This window comes from Simochromis diagramma, unplaced genomic scaffold (genome assembly GCF_900408965.1).
Source record: "Simochromis diagramma unplaced genomic scaffold, fSimDia1.1 OVJJ01000421.1, whole genome shotgun sequence".
Lineage (NCBI taxonomy): Eukaryota > Metazoa > Chordata > Actinopteri > Cichliformes > Cichlidae > Simochromis > Simochromis diagramma.
Window position 1 is genome coordinate 2,733,615 of NW_024387250.1, and position 23,211 is coordinate 2,756,825.

The window sequence follows — 23,211 nt, forward strand, 5'->3', positions numbered from 1 at the left end:
TCATTCAGAAATGTAAACTCTAAATCAGCTCTTTGGTTGCCCACTGTGGTTTCTGACACATTAATTGGAGCACTTAACAAACTTGCTAACAAGCTTTTTCGCCCTCTAACTCCTGAGGCTGCTTTTAAAACAAGTGATATAAAATGTTGCATCACAGCTCAGAGGAATAATCACTTTACTTTCAATGCTTCACTCAAAACAACTAAAAAACAGTCTCTACCCTCATGAGCACGAAGCAATAATTTAGAGTAAAATGCATGTGAAATAAATAAAATTGAAGGTTCATTTATGAAAACAATTAATTATTAAAGAGGATACACTTGGTTTAAACTGATGTATGCTAAACACGTCAATTTAATTTGACAATATGCATTAAATTTAATATTTTTTTATTTGACTTTATATATACGATGTAAAATCTTTTTAAGTGGGTAGAATTGCATTGAAAAAATATAAACAGTTAAAGTCAAAGCATTGGGATTTCTTTAGCAACACTTTGCTGAAGCCACTTTCTGTCATGCAAAACCTGGAATGACCAGGAAGTGAAACTGAGATAGATTTTTTTCCCCAACATCACCAGTCACATTTTTTTTTAAAATTTGTGTTTCTGACCAGCATTTTAAAATATGTTAATCTGCAGTATCGAGTAGTCGTACTGTGAAAATGTATACTCAAACAAAACTGAAAGTAAAAACTATGTAGCTGCAATGCTTTGCTCCTGAAGTACTGCATGTTTTCAGTATTGAAGTATTTCATTCATCTGTTAACCTGTTAATCCTTTATTTACCCGAAGTACGTTCAGATATTTTTTGTGCATACTGTAGTACATGTCAGTGTTAATATGTTGCTACTCTGTATATTTAGACTGCATGTAGTCCCATGCAAGGAATCCCAGCAGTTATTCCCCGTTAGTATGACTAACTTTCATCCTCCTGCATATCTGTTTTCTGTTTACATCCCACTTTCCTCCTCCTCTGTTCTCCACTCTTTGACTTGTTTCTGTCCACTGTCTAACTTCCTTATGATTTGGCCGCTGTGTGTGTCCATGTCTTCCTCTTCTTCCCCATGTGTTGCCTTTTCGATGATAAGCCAAGGGAGCGTGATTTTCTGAAGACTTTGCGGTTGGTGAGTGGGACAGACGCATGCGCAGTTGAGCAGCATGGAGACACGGTGGATGATGATAAGGGGGTACGTGTGGCTTGCCCTCCCACCCCCTTTAGTAACAAACTAATTCAGGGCGTGCTGTGACCAGTTAACAGAAGCACAGACACAATCCCACTATAGGATTTGTGCTTACTGTAGTCTAAAATACTTGCTTTAGCAGGGACGAATTTTACAACTTGGCCATTTTATTTTTCCTTCTATGAAGCACTTTGTTTCATAGTCACCTTTTTTCATGAGCACATTATAAAATTTCTTTCATATTATAATGTGATACTGATGGCACAGAAAAATGTGCCCTTGATCCAAAGACCCAGGCTTTTTAATTTTCAGTTTTTGTTCCTGTTAAAAAAGACAGAGCGATTTGGCTCACTGATCTTGCAAAATCATTAAAAAGATTCAATAAAATATGACAGAAGCTGTCCATGAAGCTTGGGTCTTTATACTCATTTCACTAGCTTTGCACATCATTAGTCATACAGTCAAAACTCTTCAGTCTTGCGTGATGATCTGGACATTTTTCATATGCTGCTTTTGAGAAGAAGGCTTCAAAAGGGGAACTGAGTACCATTCACTACCCAAATGGGGTTTATATTCATGGTGTCATTTCATCGTTACTAAACAAAATAAGGTAGCTGAATGCAGTGCAAGTCTTTAGCTGCTGGTGCATCCTGGCTTGAATGCATTTTCCATTTCATGACCTCATTCAGTGGCCCCTGACTATTCACAAGCATCTGCTGCAAGAGATCATATTATGCAACTTTCTGTGATGATTTGAAGACAGACATGTGAATAATATTGATTTATTCAGGTCATAGGAAGCGTGATTTGTTATGACATGTTCAGGTGGTAATGGTGGAAAATGTTCTAAGACGGTACGTGATATGTAGCATATCTTCTTTAGGGAGATGGCCACTGTTGTTGTGCAAAGAGCTTTTGTGTGTTTGCTCTTTTATGTCATCTTACCAGAATAGTGGGTAAGAACCTTAGACGCATGTCCTGTTTCCTCCATGTCATTTGTATTGTTTTAAAATGTGTCCTTTAACATTGAGAAGATCCTGATTTGCACACATGGCTCCCTTTCCCTTTTTATGTCCACAGCCTCGGGAAAGAGGGAGGATGCGCTTCCACAGACTCCAGAATGTACAGATAGCGCTGGACTATTTAAAGAGGCGGCAGGTAAGGAATAGTGACTGGAGTAATTTCACCAATATTGCCACACGCTTTTTAAATTATACACCATCAGCTTGACTATTGGAAATCAGCTTGCATACAAAGCTGAAAAAACAGCTGAAAGTTTCCATAAAAAGTAGCTGTGATTTTTATACTTTGATTTGGTAATGAATTAGAGTTAGATCCAAATGTTTTTGGCCAATTACGCTTTTATTTTGGTCATTTGACCTCTGTATTCCACCACAGTGAATTTTAAATAAAACAGTTAATATCTGATATAAATGCAGGCTTTCAGCTTCAATTCAGGGGGTATTACAAAAGTACTGCATTAACTGTTTAGGAAAGCAGTTTTTATGGACAACCCCCCATTTTCAGAGGCTCATAATTAATTGTTTAGTGGTTAGACCTGTTCTCTCATTATTCCAGATAAAGCATCTGGCATTAATTCCAGATTTTGAGCTGGAGCTTTGCAGCTGTTCTCTCTAAATCTCGATATGAGGTCCGTGGAGGCCGTCATTTGGCTGAAAACCCAAAATGAGCCTACTAGAGAGATATCTAAGATTTTAGGAGTGGCCAAGTCAATAATCTGGTACCTTCTTAGAAAGGAATGGACTGATCTGCTCAGAACCAACAAAAGGTCTGCACAGAAGACAACAAAAGTAGAATATAACACAAATCTTTATTTGTTTATGAAAATCAGCTTCTTAATATCTAACCATGTCGAGCCCACATTCTTGAGGAGGTAGGTGTATCATTACCAGATTTTGCATTCAAGAGACCCTTTCATAAATAGAAATACAGTGGGTTTGCAACAAAGTGGAAGCCACTGGGTGCTCTCAAGAAACAAGAAGGGCAGATTAGAAACAGCCAGAGCCACAAGTGAAACCAAGATTAATTTTTACCAGCGTGATGGGAAGAGAAAAGTATGGAGAAGGAGAGAAATGGCCTTGGAGCATTTCACCTCATCTATCAAACATGATATAGAATATATCATCGGATGGGAGTCTATGACTGCCACTGGAACTGGGTCACTAGTGCTTATTGATGATGTGACTGCTGATAGATGTAGCAGGAAGAACTGTGTACAGAAATGTACTTTCTGCTCAGATTCAGACAAATGCTACAAAACTGACAGACAGAGCTTCACAGTACAAATGGTTAATGACCCAAAGCACACTACCAAACGAAAACCAGGCTCTCTCAAGGAAAAAGAAATGGCATATTCTTTAATGACAAATGAGTCACCTGATCTCACCCCAAGAGAGCATAATTTTCAGATGTGAGACCCACAAGGAAGCAGCAGCTGAATGTTGCTGCAGTAATGGCCTAGCAGAGCACCTCATAGGAGGAAACAGCCTTTGGTGACATCTATGGGTTTTAGACTTCAGACAGTCATTGACTACAAAGGATTTTCATTCAGCTACTAAAAACAGCCCTTGCAACGCTTTGTTAAACCCCTTGAATTAAAACTGAATGTCTGCATTTCAGTTACATTGTCATTTGATTACAATTTGATTAATGTGCAGTAAAATTGTTGTGTTGGTGTACAGAGGCAACATTAATTAACTGTCTCATGCCCTCAAGAACCTATGGATTTAAGTACACATAAAGGCTTACAAATGGTTTACACAAATATATCAGTTCATGTTTAGGGGTAGCTATCTGTTTGTTTATACAGCAAAAAAGCTGATATCTGGGTTCAAGCAGGTTCTCAGACACTGCCACCATCAGACACAGCTGGATTCATGGCATTTTTCTGTTTCCTTACAAAAAATTCATGAAACATGAACAGTAATAGCAGCATTTAAAGAGCGCTGACTGCAAATCCCAACAGTGGGATTTCAGAGAGCTTTGATTGCATCCCCCTCCCCCACCATGCTCAGGATGAGAAGATGAAGGCAGCCTGGTTGAGCCACAGCCAGATGTGACGTAAGGCTCGAGACAAAGGATTCATAGATTGCAACAAATGAGTTGTCCTATTGTTTTGCTTCAGTACATACCAGACACATGATGCAACTTCTGTAGTCATAGCATGTAAACTGTCCAAACTGAACTTTGATTGATTACAGCTGTTACAGATGATCTGATGGGAAGTGGAGGAGTTCGTTATTAAATGCTATAATATCTAACTGTGGTCAGACTATTTTCGTTTTTTAGTAGTTTCCTGCTTTATTTGAAGGGGGTGTTTAAAAAGTGCACTTTTTTCATTATATTATGTTATAAAACGTTTAATTACTACAAAAAATTAACGAGTTCCCCTCAGTGCCACACTGTGATTATGGTAACGAGCTTCCCTAGCACAATACAATGGCGACTGTGCCCTCTTGTGGTGGTTGTGGAATGACAGGCATAATATGGAAGAGGAAAACTCATTGTTAGTGCTTAAAGGTGAATATATATAAAAAAAAAGAAGAAGCAGGCTATGACTACTTAAATAAGTCTGCATGTGCTAAATTTGCATTTCCTTCTACCAGGTCAAACTTGTAAATATAAGAAATGATGACATCACAGACGGCAACCCAAAACTGACGCTGGGATTGATCTGGACCATAATTCTGCACTTTCAGGTCAGTCTTGCACTCCAGTTATTTTTGTCACCCTCATGCTTTTAATTGCCAAGTAATTAAGATCTTTGCACCCTCTGCTTTTGAATGTCTTGTGTTGGGCTAAATGAGGTCAGATGTTTTAAAATTAGTTAACGACATTACTTGGGTGTTTCTGTTTTTAACCACAAGGTGTCAAAGTTGTGCAGCATTTGTTATGCTGAGTTTAGTGAAGGACATTATTTATGTTTTCAGCGTTGCCATAGCACTATAGCACCATAGGGGTCCAGTTTAGCTTTCCTATTAAATTTGTATGATTAACTTGCTGGATTGCCCAATAGTACAAGATTTTAATGAATTTTCTAAAGGCTGAAGTGAAGGAGACTGCTACATTTTCATAAGCACCCCTACTGGCCAAAGCCATACCTCTAATAAAAACTGACAGATCCCTTTAAAAAGTAAAGTGTAGAGACAACGGGTCAGAACCTACAGGCACCCAGTCTGTACTTTTATAATACCGAAGAGGTGTTACTGGTACAGAAGACGAAGAAAACGTGTATTTTAATGCCTGCAGAAGCTAACAGCTTAAAATGTTTTCAAGAGTTATAAACGCAGTAACACAAACAGAATCAACTATTAACTTCATCTAACCTTGGACTGTCTTATTCTGCTGTATAAAAAGGCGCAACAGTTTGTGGTGACATAGGTCCTTGTTACCATGGTTAGTTTTGATAAGTAACTTAGCGACAGTGTTTACTTAGATCATACTGACCTAAGTAAACACTTGTGAAAAAGTACTTCGTAACTGTTGTCGTAAGAAAATAACAAACTACATTCGCTGTTTCATGCAAACGTGTGGGAAAAGCAGCATGAACATTTAGAAAAGCCTGATGCTTTGAAGGATTTATCTGTCTAGTCTGATGTAAAAACACAGCATCCTGTACATGAATTTAAGCCATGTAAAGTGGAGACTGTAGGTGTGTGTGGGTATGTTATTTGTTGGAAGGCTGTTTGCTTGATATAAACATCAGCCTTATTATGATTCCTGAGGAACATATTTAAGGACACTACAAAAATATCCAAAAATGTTTACAAGTTAGAAGAAAAATAACCGCTTATTGATTTCATATATATTCATTACTTTAGCCATTTTTTCTTGATGCCTTTTAAGTTTCTTGAAACCCCTCTCTGGATTTCATGGTGGTCATATCCACTGCGATGAAAGCATCTGCCATCACAAGGCCCGTCTTCCACTGTTGGGATGCACCAAAGAGAAACTGTGTCCCCTCTCAGGCCCTGGAAAATCATCCTGTTGGGCATATATACTGGAAGTTCATCACTGTCACATTTGGTAGATGAATTGCTGTAGCCAAAGGGTGACCCAAGCACCTTTCTAACTTCTTGATGTTCACTGGGCAGTAGGTTCCCCCCAGCCACAGTCCTGGCCCAGCCACCGCAACAGACCACCACTTGCAAATAACCCTTCTTTCCAAGATCATCATCTCACCACGATCATCAAGACGACACCCATAATGCCACTGTGATGGGACATGCTTGCTATACTTCACTGCTTCATTTGTCAAGCAGAGATGTCTTTCTTTGCAGAGGCTGACTCCACATTCAAAAAAAGTCTTGTATATTTGCACTAGTCCAGATTAGTAGCTTTAGTTAGCTCTTAGTGGGTGCTGACCAGCAGTAGATTGGTTGGCTTCCTTCGTCACCCTGTTGGCAGTAGCAGCTATATTTACAAATGATATAGATAATTCTTATAGATATAGATATCCATATAATACATCTCCCCTCCAACATGAGCACCTGTAACGCCTCTGTCATACCTTCTGATATTATTCAGTGTGTTTCCTGTGTTTGTTGTTGCACTGGGAAGTATCAGCAGCATAATTCTACTGCTTCTATTATAGCCCCTCCAGTAGTATTCAATATCAATTGTGTAATTTAGAATCACTATCATCACCTCTGATGGTGTTTCTTCACCCCTGCGTGAGTGTCATCATCTGGCCTGTGCACTTGATGTGTGAAGTGCTTCGTCACAGCTTGGCTTTGCTTAGACACAAAGCTGTTTATGAGCACAGAGATGATGTGACAAGTTGTTACAGACACAGTTGATTCATTTGTAATTAAGTTTGTTAATATTTTAAACATAGTAAAAAAAAGGCCATTCCTTTTGATAAGAATGAGTTCTTACCCCTTCTGAAGCTGGTTTGCCAAGTGCCATACCCTCCATCAAGCCCATCATCAACATTCATCTCTCTGGGCTTTTTTCTGTCTTTCTTGACAATTTACTTTAGTTCATGTTTAATTCATATCCAGTTGTAACATCAGATGGCTCCTAGCAGCCTAAAGGGCCTTTAAGGAATATTAAATGTCTAAACAAAAGGGAAATTACTGAAAAAGATAATTTTTTTAATGTTCTCAGTATCTCGGGAATGTTTGTGCACACATTGGTACGACTAAGCATTAATGTGCATTAACAAAAAAAGCTTTGGGGTATCGTGTGCTCTAGAGTTGGTTATATTTCCTCCTGAATGCTCTCAAAAATATTCTTTCACTGAAATTATGCACATTATGCCAAGCGAGCTAGTCTGCATGGGCGTGCCAGAAGAATGTGAGTGTCCACCCAGCATGCAGTCTTCTTCTGAAGTCTAACAGCATGCAGAAACTTCACCCATCTCAATTTCTTTTGTTAGATTAATTGTACTTTTGGCACGTGGCAGTTGTGAGTCAGAAGAAAAATATTGCAAAAATAATTCTGTGTCTTACAGGCGTATAGCGTTAATAGAACAAACATCTGTCTGACTAGCCCTGAGTGAATTAATGGAGGAAAAGTAGCTGATATAATTTTGCTTGGACATGCTGACAGGTAGCGTCTGCGAGGATGCCAACACCTGCTGCTGTCGGTCTCACGCAAGCCCTTAAGCTGTGGATGTGGCAGCGAGGGGCCTGTTTCTTCTTGATTTAAAAAGGATACAAGGGTACTTCAGGAGAGAACTTGAGCTTTACTGAAAGTGTACAGCTTTGGTTTTTATTAAATGTCACAGCTGATAGCACACTGGCATGTATGAACTCAACACTACTTTTATATTGCATGAAAACAAAGGGTTGTTTCCATGACACACTTTTCTTATACCTGCAGGCTACTTTATTATGACTTAAGCAAATATTTGACTTCAGTTAACTCGTTATGTCGCTATTCATTGTTTATTCCTGTGTGTGCAAGAGGTTTCCTTGCTACACAAAGCCGACGATATTCCTATTCTCAAAATGGTGCACACTATATTTATCTTTATTTTTTTTACCTGTGACATGGGGAACTAGTACAATATTAATTTTAGTGTGGAGGGCTAGATGCCGCTGGCATGACAAAGCACTCCTGCTGCTGACTGAACCAGTTTGTTTTACCCTAATGAAGTATCACTCTTTCCATGTGTGCTGTCATTTACCTAACACACACACACACACACACACACACACACACACACACACACACACACACACACACACACACACACACACACACACACACACATTGATGAGTGATTCATTCATGTTTTATTTCATTCACTATAGAGCTTACCATTAACAAAAATCCAAATGCTAACACACTCTTTTGAAGATATTAGTATGTTTACTGTCAGATGTATGAACATAGGCTAATACTGCAGCTTGGCCAACGTAGTTGTCTCATGAGGTGAACGTGAGAAGAAGCAGGAGTGACCGGCAGTTTGGACTGTGCTGGCTGTCAGGTGACTTTGACCTTCAGGGACTCGTTTAAATGTTACTCTCAAAGCTATTTTAAGCTTTCCTGTGTGGTGGGATTATAGTTACACTTTAACACACTTATTATTCACTTTTTTCCCCTCATTTTTTCTGCAGTGCGTTTGTCCCGCTCTTTCTCAGACAGTGTTTTAAGTGTCCAGTGTTATATAATTCTTTGAATTGCTAGAAGAGTTTTATGCGGTGAATCATTTCTCGGGCACAGCATTTGCCCCCATGTGAACTGCTGCCATGGTGATCAGCTGAGATCATATTGTTTGGTTAAACCATTGGACTTAAGCCCAACCTCTGGCTCAGCCATTGTGCAGAGTTTGAGCGATAGACAAAGTGAAAGCACTATGTTGTCCGGCTCGGATCTGCCTGAGCTTGTTCTGCTCTTTGTGGCCTATGTATGTTGCTGTTTTTCAAAGCCGTTCTGACTCGTCGCATTAAACGGAACTTTAAACTTGTTGAACCAAATTCTCAAGCAGCATAGCTCGTGGTTTTCTACTGGCATGCACTTTCAGTTTGAGATCCTTCTCCTCTTACCCAAAGAAACATTATGGCATTACATAAATATTAGGACAGGAAAGAGGCGGCTATCATATGCGTGTTTACTGTTTTGTTGCAACAGACTTGTCATCCTGAAACAGGTCTATCCACAAATCTTTTTCATTCCTGCTCTGAGGGCTACCAGCACACGTCTGTGTGTGCATTTATGGTGTTTGTGCTGGATTATCAAAGCCAGAGAAATGTTTCAAAGGTCAAAAAAGATTCCAGTGTCAGAGGAGAGACGCATGAGAGAGCAAGTGAGAAATGCAGAGTGAGAGAGACAGAGAGAGCGAGGGGCTGACCGGTTCTCCGCAGTCAACAAAAGGACGGAGGCAGCTCTGCTCTGAGTGGAGCCAGCTTTATGTCTGGCTGCCCTGCTAAGCGCTGCTTACGGTGCTCTACTTGCAAAGCTGTCAATGGCTTCATGTCGATGGGATCCTGCTGTTTTAGATTGAGTAGAGCTTACTGGATACTTCGCCTGAAAACCGGTCGCTGTTTGGAGCTTAACATTGTGGATGTTTAGGACACCATATGATTTACAGCCATGGGAAACACCTGTGGTTGTGTTCGGGGTCCGAAAGAGGAATATTATTTGGACCCCAAAAGGGCTCCTTTGAGACCTGAATCCAAAGATCTTAAAGGTCGCCGCTATTTTCAGAGGAAAAAGAGGAAATCGGAAGACTTAAAGCCTGCTGGATCTCTCAGAAGTCCTGAAAGTGAGACTTTTGTTACAACCAAAGCAATCTGCAGTGGTGGAGAGTGTAAAAATGACCCAGATGGCAACACAGGAGAAAACCAAACCGAGCTGGATGAGCCATCAGAAGTGGCCAAACCTCTATCTAGGCAAGACAGCATCAGCAAAGGTGTTTATGTTGGAGAAATACCAGTTCTGATCCTTCGGGATGGTCAGACTCAACCTCTTGCCACAAGGTTAACGTGCAGGTTGGAAAAGTTTTCTACAAACCAGGCAGATGGTGACAGAAGGAGGTCCTCTGTGGAAGAGAAGCTCCATGGTGTCAGCACTACTTCCAAAGGTGTCCCGGCTAAGGAGGGTTTGCTTGTAAAGAAACTTCTACAACGCCAGTTAAGGAGGGCAGTTAGCTTTGGAGCAGTGGAGCACACGCTACGGACACTAAGGGGTAATGACAGACCTGGAAGTGAGGAAACCTTTGCCAAGATTATATGGGGCTCTCAAGCACACCGAAGGAGGAGACGGAGGGCCTACACCTGCTCTGGTTACGTAGAACATGCTCCAGCTCTGGCCAAATGTATTTCCAGCGAACACGAGGTAAACCAAGAAACCATGTGCTATTTGTAGGCGGTACAGGGGTAAATCATGTAGATTAGGGAGAAGTCTGATACTGTAACAGTGCAATGGTGGTGTCCAAGTACATGATAGATGATAAAATAGGTCACTCTGCATTGTTAAAAGCTTTTTGTAGACACAATAACTAAAGATCACATGAGAGAAAACGATTTGAAAACCATTTAGGTCACATAATCACATTAGCTAAGAACTATTGTTTTGAACTCAGAAGAATATACTGTAATAGAATAATTCATTATACGTGTACGTTTTTGTATATTTCATATAGAACATTTTTGATTTGTATTACAAAAATTTATATTATACTGATGATCAGTACATACAGTACACAATATTTTAACAGTATTTCAAAAATAGTTTATAAATATGGAAAAAAACAGTGAAAATAAGCTCATAATTGTTGTTTTACCATTTGTGAACGAGTGAAAACATTTTGTATAAATGTGTTTTAATGCGTGACTATTCTGCACTCATCTCAATGCTTTGAGAGGAAATTCAGTATCTGTACTTGTGTACCTGAGATTCACTGATTCAATGCAAATCTAATATTTTGGTCCAAACTTTTGTGTGTTTGTTCTATATAAGGCACATCTATAGATCTCCTTATAGACTGAACAGTTTATAATATTACTGTTATTACATCTAAGAGTAGAGATGTATATGATTCATTTTTGCTTTGCTCAGTTGGCAGATGACTTTATCTTGAAGTATGGGAGCTATTTCTAGTGTCATGCTTCTTCGAAACTTGTTTGTCATTATTCTTCCTCCTTCAAACAAAATCTACAAACTCCTGTTGATGTTATCTGCGTTAGCTGGCTAACACTATCAGGGAATGCTGAGAATCATTCAAATTTATCTTCATCTTCATCTCTTTTGGTCATTAGCAGCAACTTATGGTGAAACAGAGAAGAGAGAAAACTATAGTTGTCCACAGAGTAAAGTTTGGTAGGAGATAAAGTAAATATCTGTGGTGCATTATCAATTGGCTGTTTGGGAGGAAGTGTCAGATATGTGACAAAAGTATTTGCGCTTTCATATTTAACTTTGTATTCACGTATGCAACAAAAAAAGTGTAACCTCAAACCATTTTGCAACTCAGTCACATCAGTAGTTTTTGGCACTTTTTTCCCCATTTGTTTACAAAAATAAACAAAGAAACCATATCAGAAAAATAGTTACTCAGATTTTGCTTTTGGATATTTAACAGCTCAATTATTAATTTGTATTTTTACATATTTTTATTATAATATTGTAGCTTCAGTGGGTTATGGAGGCTAAAATGTGCAAAAGTAAATGATATAGTGATCCACCCTGAAATGCATCTCTGTTGATGATCCACCAAATTGCTGTTAGTCTTATTAAATCTCCTTTACCCTTGTGTTGTGTTGTGGTATGGATGCCACAGTCATATGAAGGCATTCAGTTAAATTAATGAAGTTAATCAGATTAAGCTCTTTAACACTTCTATTTTTCACTTTGAAGAAAGCTGTGGTTACCCTGGCTTGTCCGTAATAATCCCTGGTTGGGAAGTTTGACTTACCACCACAATCATAATTAAGTCAGATCTATACTCAAGTGGAAGATTGATATTTTGATTTGCAGTCATTTATATTTGGTGGCATGTTCTGGGAAATCAAAGCCCTTTCACGTGTATACATGCAAAGAGGAGACAGAAGCAGCAAGTCCTCAGCACAGAACATGGCGTCAGTGACAGATATGAGATTCTCAATGTGAAAGCTGGAGCTGGGTTGCAAAGCAGCTTGCAGATGAGCATGTAAGTGCTCTAGCAGCCTAAACAGTCTGATTTCCTGTATGTCGGATAGTGAGTTTTATATTGATATCAGATAAGCAATCAGCTGATGTGGACTGGCATTGAGATCAGCTGATCTGCTGGAATTGTGGCTATAATATAATAATAATAATATTATAACTGTTGCATAATTGTGCCCGATTGTGCTCACTATATATGGTTTCCGTTTAAAGCATAAAAGGACTAAAGTGGTGTCCAGTTAAACAGAGGTTTATACATCGCTGTATTTTATTCATGTGTATGTTAAGGATTTTGTTGTTCTTTTTTTGCCATGTTTTTTGTTGTTGTCACCATGTTCCCTACCTGAATAGATTGATTTACTGATCAACTGACTGATGATTTACTGAACTGACTGCAGTTCATTCTGTAAAAAACCCACAGTCTGTGATTTTTCTGCTTTATGTGTAAAGCCTTTCTCTCATGCATAATGTTTCCATACTTTCGGCTACTTGGTATCTGTGTTCCACAAAAACAAACTCCTAGAAAGTTTTGAACCAAAGTTAAAGAGATTTTCCAGATATGAAAATAAACTTTAAAGCTAGTGCACCAACCACACATTTTTAATACACGTTATAAATACACAGCTGTAAAATCAACCTGTGACGTGGCAGTGTTTGCTTTACGTCATTATACCATACTGAAGCTGTATAGTGTGCTGTACAACTATTGGATAATTTATTATGCAACTCTGTCTCACGTTGCTGGTATGTTGCAGACATTTTCAGCAAACTTTTTCATATTAATCAAATCAAAACTAAAACTTTCCTTATAGAGTTGAGTATCCTCACTGTGAGCGAGTTATCAGGCACGCAGGTGTCGATCCAGCATCCATTTAAGTTACAGCCATTTGTGTTGCTGTTCTTGCATGCCCTTCCCCTCATAATAATAATAATAATAATAATAATAATAATAATAATAATTATAATAATATAATAATAAAAAAATTTTAATCTATAATGCACGTTCAAATAAATTGCTATTTGAAGGTAAAAATGGGAAATAAATAAAAACAATACAGTTAAAAACAGATAAAACAGAACAGCAATAAGAACCAGTAAAAACTTCAGGCATAAGATTAAGACCAGCAGGATAGAGTGAACAAGCTGGTCTTTAACTTAGCTTAAGTTAAAGATGGGGCACGAAAAGAAAAAGCACGCTGCCCAGTAGTTCTTCTTCTGGCTTTGGGAACTTTTGGAAGGCCAGGGGCCTGAGATTGGAGAGGATGGGATGGAACACAGAGGTGCAAAAGGTCAGAGAGACATGAAGGCGCCAGACCATTGAAAGCCCATTATAAAACAGGCAAATCAGTGAAGATGAAGTTTTAATGCCACAGAGCAGTCCATCGCAAGTTTATGGGTTTGATTTGATGTCTTTGAACCCTCAGGCGTGGAAGTCATGCCAGTTCATTTCTGCGTTTTGTTTTTTTGTTTTGCCTTGCGGCAGATCTCGGAGATCCATGTGACGGGAGAGTCCGAGGACATGACAGCCAAGGAGAGACTGCTGCTCTGGTCCAAGCAGACGACAGAGGGCTACGTAGGTGTGCGATGTGAAAATTTCACAACCTCGTGGAGGGATGGGAGGCTATTTAATGCCCTTATTCACAAATACAGGTACTATAACAAACACACACACAACACAGCATGTTTTTGCAGAACAATAGTGCTTTTGGTTTTCTTTTGATTTATTCAAAAAATGCAGCTAATATGGACATCACTGCTTGAGTTTATTTTTATACCTTTAGTTGCCCTATCCTTACAGTACTACACCGTGTGTACCTTACCTCTACCTACCTCTGCCTCTTTCTATTACAGACCGGACCTTGTGGACATGAGCCGTGTGTCAACACAGACCAACCGATCAAATTTAGAAGACGCATTTGGTGTAGCTGAACAGCTGGGGGTGGCCAGACTACTGGATCCTGAGGGTAAGAGTCACATACAGAGTCATTCAAATCATGAAAAATAACTCTCAGAGTGCAGCTTGCTCTTGTTTGCTGTCATTCGTGACCCCTGGGTTTGTACGTTTCTCATCAGATGTTGACGTCCAGTCTCCTGATGAAAAATCAGTCATCACCTACGTCTCAACACTGTACGATGCCTTCCCCAAAGTACCCGATGGAGTTGAAGGAGTTAGTCCTAATGTAAGTTAAGCGACTTCAACGAGTCCAAGTTAAAATGTTAAGAAATCCCTTATTTCTCATGATTCTTCTTCTCTTATAAACAGGACGTTGATATCAAATGGGTGGAGTACCAGAACATGATCAAATACCTCAGCCAGTGGATCAAACACAATGTGGCCATAATGTCAAGTAGATCATTCCCCAATAACCCTGTAGAACTCAAGGTATGGCACCACAACAAGATGAGCTCCAGTTATCCCGTTTTACACTGTGTTTGGAATGTAGGCATATCTGTATGTCTGAAAGGTGAAGGATAATTGCAATTTAATGCTCGACTTAAAGCGATGCTAATGATGTGAGAGGGCAGCTGCATCCGTTTGCTGCATGAGAGATTATTATGCAGGGGGTACAGAAAAGTGATCGGACACTTTTAAATAAGTTGTTTTTTATGTAATCTCCTCTTTATTTTACAGGCACTTTATACACAATATCTTCAATTCAAAGAACATGAAATCCCACAAAAAGAAAATGAGAAAACAAAAATCAAAAATCTCTACAAAATGCTTGAGGTACACATGTGCACGATTGGATTACACATTTCCTGCATTTATGGTCTTACACACTGCAGCGATAATAAGTGTGCCGGCGTTGTCCCTGACAGATGTGGATCGAGTTTGGACGTCTTCAGTTACCCCCGGGTCATCATCCGAATGATGTGGAGAAGGAATGGGGTAAACTAATTGTCGCCATGCTGGAAAGAGAGAAGAGCCTGAGGCCAGAGGTGGAAAGGTACGTGTGCACTTTTTCTGCCCAGGCTCATCCTAATGTGATTTAAGGTCTCATCTTTATAGTCTCTATAAACTAATTTATTTATGACTTTATGGTTTTAATGGGCAGAAGAAATTAACTCTGCTAATGTGTAGGCGCATAAGTCAGTGTAGTGGGTATTTAATATGACAAACTGTGTGTGTGTTGGAGGTCACATGCAGAAATCAAACCATCACTGATGAGCTGCTTTTCTTTAAAAAAAGGATAAACATGAAGACACATGCTAAGTGAGTCTGCAAAATATTTTCTGAGGGTGGCGTGAGGAGAGTGCTTCGGTGTCGTATTGCAAGCCTGCTAATGGCTTTAATGAAACCAGACACCGATGGTCAGTGTAGCATGTCGGAGAGTGATTTGCCTCATTAAAGCAGAAATCCCCCAACTGATCTAAGATCTCGTTTACATGATATATTTCAGCTCAGGTTTACAGCCAAAGTGCATGCTATGCATATGATGAGGATGGGCTACATTCTGCTTGAATAATGAAGTGCAAAGTCAGCAGCAAAAAAACAAATCTCGATTATCTTGATTCATGGATTACTTTAAAACTGCTCATTCAGTCCTGTGTGGCAAAAATTTGCAAATGCAATCAACATAAGTTTGTATGTTTATGTCAAAGTGTGAACCGACGCAGCGACTCGTTTTCTTTGGCGAAGGCTTTCAAGTATTTGAACCCCATCTGTTGTTTGCTTTACAGTGTAGCTGGTATTTCTATGGAAACTCACACATCACCTTCCCAAATTCCCTATGAATGATGGTCGTTTAGACAAGTTTACATATCAATTCCTTCCTCCATGGTCTATAAACACATCATATTTACTGCATTATTTCAGGGTGTGGTGAAAACTGGCAGAAACAGCAATTACAGCAGTTTGGCTGTCCTCCAAACAGACTCAGTTCTGACAACGCTGGACTGTCTCAACCTGCCGTTTAATTTTTATTCCCCGAGGGCGGCATAGTATTTCAGGGTGGGAGTTTGTACTCGCTCCTCACCTGGCTGTGACACTATAAATATGAGCAAGTTGAAAACAGCTCCCTCAGTTAGGTCTGCGAATGCTTTCATCGAGCTGTCGAATTTGGAGCCCGATATTGTTTCGGGGGATGGTTAGGATGAAAAACAGTGATTTTGTCTGCAGTAGGAGTTTTGCATTGTAAAGTAAGATGGCTTATTTAAGCGGGAGCAACAGTAGTTTCACCAGCTACGGCTCTGGTGACACCGTCTACTCTGAGCCTTTACAGATTAACAGCTCAGTGTTTCTCAATAACAACATTGCCTATGGATCCAGGTGAGCGCACTGTGTGACAACTCGAATTTTTTTTTTGGGGGGGGGGGTTAGACATTTTGACTTTAAACAAGTGAAAACAAGTAAAATAACTTTCCATCTTTGTTTTTTTTAGGCTTGAAATGTTGCAGCAGATTGCCAACAGGGTTCAGCGGGACTGTGTTAACGGCGAGGACAAGCTTGCACTGGCGAGAACGGCCCTGCAGTCTGTAAGCATGCACTCTCAGTTTAATACTCCAGCAAGCTGTGATAAAATAGCAATGAGTTGGAAGTCCTTTCTTTTTCTTTTCAAAGGATGCAAAACGTCTTGAGTCTGGTATTCAGTTCCTAAATGAAGCTGAGATCGCTGGCTACCTGTTGGAGTGTGAGAATATTCTCAGACAACAAGTAGTGGATATCCAGATTCTCCTGGATGGAAAATTCCCATTTGCAGATCAGCTTGTCCAAAGGTACAAAGTACATCCTTCTGTATAAATAAAACACTGAAATTTCCTCATGTCATTAAAAAAATATATCTCAAATTGTCATCTGCTTCTATACAGGGTGTCAAAACTCCGCGATGATCTTCTAGCCCTGAGAGCCGAATGCTCCTCTGTGTACAGCAAAGGCCGCACCCTGACAACAGAGCAAACCAAAATGATGATCTCAGGCATCACACAGAGTCTGAACTCTGGCTTCTCCCAGAGCATTAACACTAACCTGACACCAGCCCTTACTCCTGCACTCACCCCAGGGGGAATAGGTACCCCTGGGTCCACCTTCACCTCCAGCCTTACGCCGTGCCTCACCCCATCCTTGACTCCTGCCTTGACCCCGAGTCTGCAGCCTGCATCAGTCCAGAGCTACTTGGGGAGCGGTGGTGACATGGTCCCAGGTAGCCTCAGGCATTTGAAAAACATGCAGATCCGGAAGCCCTTACTGAAATCCTCACTGGCAGACCCCAGCTTGACAGAAGAAGAGGTCAACATGAAGTTTGTTCAGGACCTTCTAAACTGGGTAGAAGAGATGCAGGTGAGCATCTCTGATTTATAACTTGGTGTGGGTTTATTTTAAGGCACTTAAAATGAGATGCTGAGTATTTGTGTTGAGTGTTTTTTTTCTGTTGTTAAGATGGAGCTGGAGCGTTCAGAGTGGGGATCTGATATGCCAAGTGTGAAAATGAATTTAGATAACCACAAAAATGTACACAGAGTGATCGAAGAATTCCAAATGAGTCTTAAAGAAGCCAAAATAAGTGAAGTAAGTATTTCTTGCAGTTGCATAAATTTTTGTTAGCTGTGTTAAACCCCCCCCCCCAAATAAAAAAAATAAAATAAAATAAACATGTTTTTCTTTTCTCAGATTCAGATGACGATGCCTTTAAAGCTCAGCTTTTCAGACAAACTGAACAAACTGGAAAAGCAGTATGAACGACTCTTGGTGAGAGATTTGTCGAGCTTAATATTCCTAATTTATGAACGGCTTTCCAATAAATACTACAACTGCTTACGTGCTTGTTTTTGTCTGACTCGCCCGTCTCTTTCAGAGCTCATCCAGGGAGCGGCAAAGCCACCTGGAGAGCCTGCATGACTTTGTATCACAGGCAACTCAAGAGCTCATCTGGCTGAACGAGAAGGAGGAAGAGGAGGTTGCCTTTGACTGGAGCGATCGCAACATTAACATCTCCAAAAAAAGGGATTACCACGCTGTAAGTCTTTGCTTGTTGAAGCTAGTAAAACCTTCCATCAACAATGATTTGGCTTTCTAGTTTTTGCTTACGTTATAGCTCCATTTATTTAATAAGGCACCATTCGCATCAAAAGGAACTGGGGCTTGAATGTTTAGCTTTAAACTTAAAATCAGTGAGACGGGATATGAGATTTTGTTAGATGATGGACTAACTGGTTTTATGCTGTGGCAGAATGCCAGTGATGCTCAGCTTAATGTCTTAATACAGGACCTGATGAGGGAGCTGGATGAAAAGGAGGAAGCCATCAAGTCTGTGCAGGACAAGGCAGAGCGCCTTATGCTCAAGAACCACCCAGCCAGGCTAACTATTGAAGTAAGCCCTTTGTGTTCTTTGTGCATCCTCAATATGACAATTAAGATTCCAAATTTTGGACTAGCAGCAGTGACTCCACCCTGCATTCATCTTTCACAGCGATTACAAGATTATAAAGTCCTGATTCAACTTGTAATTTTCCAGTTATGATGCCAAGATATGTATGTATTTTTTTAATCTGAAAACATTAATGTTGGGGTTTCTTTTTAAGGCATACAAAGCTGCAATGCAGACCCAGTGGAGCTGGATTTTACAGCTCTGCTCATGTGTCGAACAACATCTCAAGGAGAATGCCATTTATTTTGAGGTGAGTTGCTGCCGTGGACTGTTTCAGCGAATGCAGCAAAGTGTTTGCCACATCTAATTCAACTCTCTTTCCCTCACTGTGCAGTTTTTCAGTGATGCCAAAGAGTCCATGGATTACCTGAAAAATTTGCAGGATTCGATTCAAAGAAAGTACAGCTGTGATCGAACAAGTAGCCTACACAGACTGGAGGATCTCATTCAGGAGTCCATGGTAAAATGACAGAAAGATATGAAGTGTGTGTGCATTTGAAGGCGAAATGAAGAAAACACATTTTTTGTGGGTTTCTGTGTCCTTAGGACGAGAAAGAGCAGCTCCTTCAGTACCGCAGCACTGTGGCTGGGCTGGTGGGCAGGGCTAAAAATATTGTGCAGCTCAAGCCCAGAAACCCTGAAAATCCACTAAGATCCTCCATCCCTGTTAAAGCGATCTGTGATTATCGTCAGATAGAGGTACTATTATTGGTGCCGTGAATCACCACATTTAATCTCGGTTTATATAAAACATTTATAGTAAATCAGTTACGGTTTGTCAACTCTTTCAGATTACCATTTATAAAGAGGACGAGTGCGTACTGGCCAGTAACTCTCACCGGGCTAAGTGGAAAGTCATCAACCCAGCAGGTAATGAGGCGATGGTTCCCTCTGTTTGCTTCACTGTCCCTCCACCCAACAAAGAGGCCGTTGATATGGCTTCAAGGTGAGTTGGTAGGATGCTAAGTTTCCTACAGTTCCCCTATAGTAATCTTTTTCACAAATTTCATTGACGCAGCAAATAATATTAATAATATAACCTTTGCTTCTGCAGAACTGAGCAGTTATATCAGAACGTCCTGGCACTGTGGCACCACTCCCACGTCAACATGAAGAGTGTGGTGTCTTGGCATTATCTAATGGCTGACATTCAAGCCATCCGCAACTGGAATGTGGCTTCAGTATGTCGGAGTTTGTTTTTTCAGACTGCAGTCAGTCGAGCTTTTCTTTTGACGATCATTTGTGATAATCACGCTTCAGTTTGATAACGATCATTCTAAGGAAAATGCCAGTTTGTGTTCTTTACACTTGTTTTTGTTTGTTTGACTGTTTTGCTCTCATCACTCCAGATAAAGACCATGTTGCCAGGTGAGCATCAGCAGGTCTTGAGCAACCTGCAGTCCCACTTTGATGAGTTCCTGGAAGACAGCGAGGAGTCAGAGGTATTCACTGTGGCGGACTGCGCGCAGCTCGAGAGAGACGTGGCGGCGTGTAAGGAGTACTACCAGGAACTGCTCAGATCCGCAGAGAGAGGCAAGGCTCAAATCTCCCTTCCCCTTCTGCGTAACAACGAGCAGCTTGTGTACATTGTACAAAACACAGCAAAGGGAAACACATGGCTGTTAAGCCTTTTAAGCCTTAAGTTAATACCTATTGGAATTACTCTGATTTTGCTGTGAATGTAAATACTGCACTGGTATGCCGTTAAAGTGTTATGTGTAGTCATGAATTTTAATTTTGGGAAAATTTGAAGAATATTTGTTCTGCTGTGTTGATACATATGCACGTGGGCAGTATTCACATATACAGTATAAAATATTTGCATTTCCTTTTAAAAGATTGTGTATTTTTCTCAATGCACTAGTAATAATTTTCTCATTTTGGGACTGACTCCACCTCAGCAGCATACAAAGTTCAGTGGATTGAGCTCCATTGCATCAGACCTTACTTGACCTTATAGCATAATAAGGGTGCCACCTAGAGGCTGTCAGTTTAAACTGCAGTATTTTTGGGTTTAAATTATTTTCCTTTGGATGATTTTCAAAATAACGCAAAGCTTTAAATTTATTACTCTCAAAAAGAAAAATGCAACCAAGATGTCAGTATTTTTAAAAGACTTTGATCCTTTTCTGTTACACAGAGGAACACGAGGAGTCGGCGTACAATCATTACATCTCGGAAATACGCAACTTCCGTATGCATCTGGAGGCCCATGAAGAACACCTGATCAGGCAAATACGCTCACCCCTGGAAAGAGATGACCTGGAGCAGAGTCTGCAGCGTATCACAGAGCATGAGGTACACATTGCAATACTCATTTATGATACTCGAGAACTTCGCTGTTGCTGTCAGTTTAAATCATCCCCCCGCCCTCATCTGCTCTCGCAGAGGAAGACAGCAGAGCTGAATAAGCTGAAGGAGGATCTGGATGCCATGAAGGAGAAGTGCGAGCTGTTCCTCAGACAGGCCGCGGGTTCTCCGTCTGTGGCAACGCTTTCATCTGAGCTCACAGTCCTCATTCAGAGCATGAGCCAAGTGTACTCCATGTCTTCCATTTATATGGACAAGTAAGAGTTTCCCTTCATTGTAATTAGGTAATTCATTTATATGTATGTTTGTAATACAAAAGAATATTAGAACTAAAGACCTTTTTCTTCTATTGCAGATTAAAAACTGTGAGTTTAGTGGTGAAACACAGTCAGAGTGCAGAGGCGCTTGTTAAGGCCTATGAGTCCAAACTCTACGAAGAAGATGCCATGAACCCTGATGTCAAATCCATTGAAAATGTCATTTCCACACTAAAGGTGTTACACCATCATGATTCAGTATTTCACCAACACACCCAGTGTTTTGACTTCACTTGTTAACCATTCCTGCTTCTGCACACAGCACTGGCGGACAGAGATTGATGAGAGACAGGAGTCATTCCACGACATGGAGGATGAGCTGCAGAAGGCGCGACTCATCAGTGACCGCATGTTTAAAGCGCACAACGAGCGCGACTTTGACCTCGACTGGCACAAAGAAAAGGCGGATCAGTTGAGCGAGAGGTGGCAGAACATCCACTCGCAGATCGATAGCAGGTTTGGCTTTTTTCATTTATTCATTCTGAATTAAATCAAGCACACCAGCTGTTTTTGCAGAAAATAGTCAGTGTATGTATTGATCACTAAAAGGTTATCCAACCAATTTTCAGGCTCCGCGACCTGGATGGTATCAGCAAATCTTTGAAGCACTACAGAGACTCCTATAGTAGCCTTGATGAATGGGTTAGAGACATGGAGGCAGCACAGCTGAAGGCCCAAGAACACAAACCTGAGGATAGCAAGGCACTGGCTGAGCTGTTAAACAAACAAAAAGTAGGAAAACACAGAAGTTATTCACAGCAAAAAACATTTATATGGATACACAATGTATTAAAATGTGTGTTTTTCAGATCCTTGTTGCTGAAATTGAGAAGAAACAGAGCAGTATCGACGAATGTCAAAAGTACTCAGAGCAGTACTCATCTGCTGTTAAGGTGAAGCCATTTGTTGTCTTTAATTTAGTTTAACCCCCACTTTACAGTTCTGTTATCTAAACAGTAACGCATCAGGTCTGCAGGCTTTTGCAGAATATTTTTTCTGAATATTGCAGCAGTTAGTCACATTTTGTTGACACTTGGTGAAAGGAGACTGAGCAATAATAATCTAACAAAAACTAGTTCACCATCAATTCATGTGAAATTCTTTTTTAGGATTATGAACTTCAGCTGATGACGTTCAGAGCGATGGTCGACTCCCAGCACAAATCTCCTCTCAAGAAACGGAGGATGCAGAGTTCTTCTGATGCCATTCAGCAGGAGGTGAAACTTTATTTTGGCTTTGTCAGCAGAAGAAATGAGTTCTGTATGAACAACAGTGCCTGCTCAGTAATATACTTGGTTGTGTTTATAGTTTATGGATCTCCGAACGCGCTACACTGCTCTGGTGACTCTGATGACTCAGTATGTGAAGTTTGCCAGCGAAACGCTGAAGAGAACTGAGGATGAGGAGGTGAGTTATTCTTGCTTTAACACATAAAACTTTCTGTGGTAGCAGGGATTCGTGTGGCACTTTTTCAATTTCAATATGTTCACCATTTGTTTCCTGATGCCAATGTAGCTGTATTGTCGCACATGGGCATGCTTCCTGGGTGGTCTTCTCTTTTTTATCAGCTTGTTTTAGTGGCTCACAGTACTTCCACTACTTGTCTACCTTGACTTTTTGACTCACTCCAAGACAATTATCCGAGATGGAGGTCTCCTCGTGAGGGAAGAGAGTTTGCTTCATTGTACAAAAGAAGCAAAGGAAATGGAGCAGTGCATGTCTGCATGGATGGTAGCTCCTTCCTGGAGATATTGACTTGCTGGGATGAGAAAGCTTTTTTCTAATTCTGCTGCAGTAGATCTTATACAGTATGTCTCTTTTAAATGTCTCTCCAGGAATCTGTGCATTAGTTCTAAAGCTTAATTTTGACATATAAAACTATAACTGAAATTAAATCAAACCTAAAATATTGATGGTATGTT

At 40.2% G+C, this 23,211-nt stretch overlaps 1 protein-coding gene across 8 annotated transcripts in view; it reads left to right on the forward strand.

The window, feature by feature from the left end:
• Positions 1 to 23,211, forward strand: part of dst (dystonin) — a 103,035-nt gene that overhangs the window by 25,022 nt on the left and 54,802 nt on the right. For 4 of the 8 annotated variants that reach the window (XM_040001796.1, XM_040001800.1, XM_040001798.1 and 1 more), the window contains 29 exons: positions 2,263 to 2,340; positions 4,809 to 4,901; positions 13,781 to 13,947; positions 14,149 to 14,261; positions 14,371 to 14,477; positions 14,561 to 14,680; positions 14,930 to 15,025; positions 15,118 to 15,245; positions 16,680 to 16,773; positions 16,859 to 17,013; positions 17,107 to 17,575; positions 17,675 to 17,803; positions 17,906 to 17,983; positions 18,090 to 18,251; positions 18,501 to 18,605; positions 18,817 to 18,912; positions 18,997 to 19,122; positions 19,209 to 19,361; positions 19,454 to 19,608; positions 19,717 to 19,843; positions 20,012 to 20,195; positions 20,803 to 20,960; positions 21,051 to 21,229; positions 21,328 to 21,466; positions 21,552 to 21,745; positions 21,859 to 22,021; positions 22,099 to 22,182; positions 22,399 to 22,506; positions 22,598 to 22,696. In XM_040001796.1, the coding sequence (XP_039857730.1) occupies positions 2,263 to 2,340; positions 4,809 to 4,901; positions 13,781 to 13,947; positions 14,149 to 14,261; positions 14,371 to 14,477; positions 14,561 to 14,680; positions 14,930 to 15,025; positions 15,118 to 15,245; positions 16,680 to 16,773; positions 16,859 to 17,013; positions 17,107 to 17,575; positions 17,675 to 17,803; positions 17,906 to 17,983; positions 18,090 to 18,251; positions 18,501 to 18,605; positions 18,817 to 18,912; positions 18,997 to 19,122; positions 19,209 to 19,361; positions 19,454 to 19,608; positions 19,717 to 19,843; positions 20,012 to 20,195; positions 20,803 to 20,960; positions 21,051 to 21,229; positions 21,328 to 21,466; positions 21,552 to 21,745; positions 21,859 to 22,021; positions 22,099 to 22,182; positions 22,399 to 22,506; positions 22,598 to 22,696 (4,059 nt within the window). The other 4 variants (XM_040001795.1, XM_040001797.1, XM_040001792.1 and 1 more) reach the window with 3 other exon arrangements.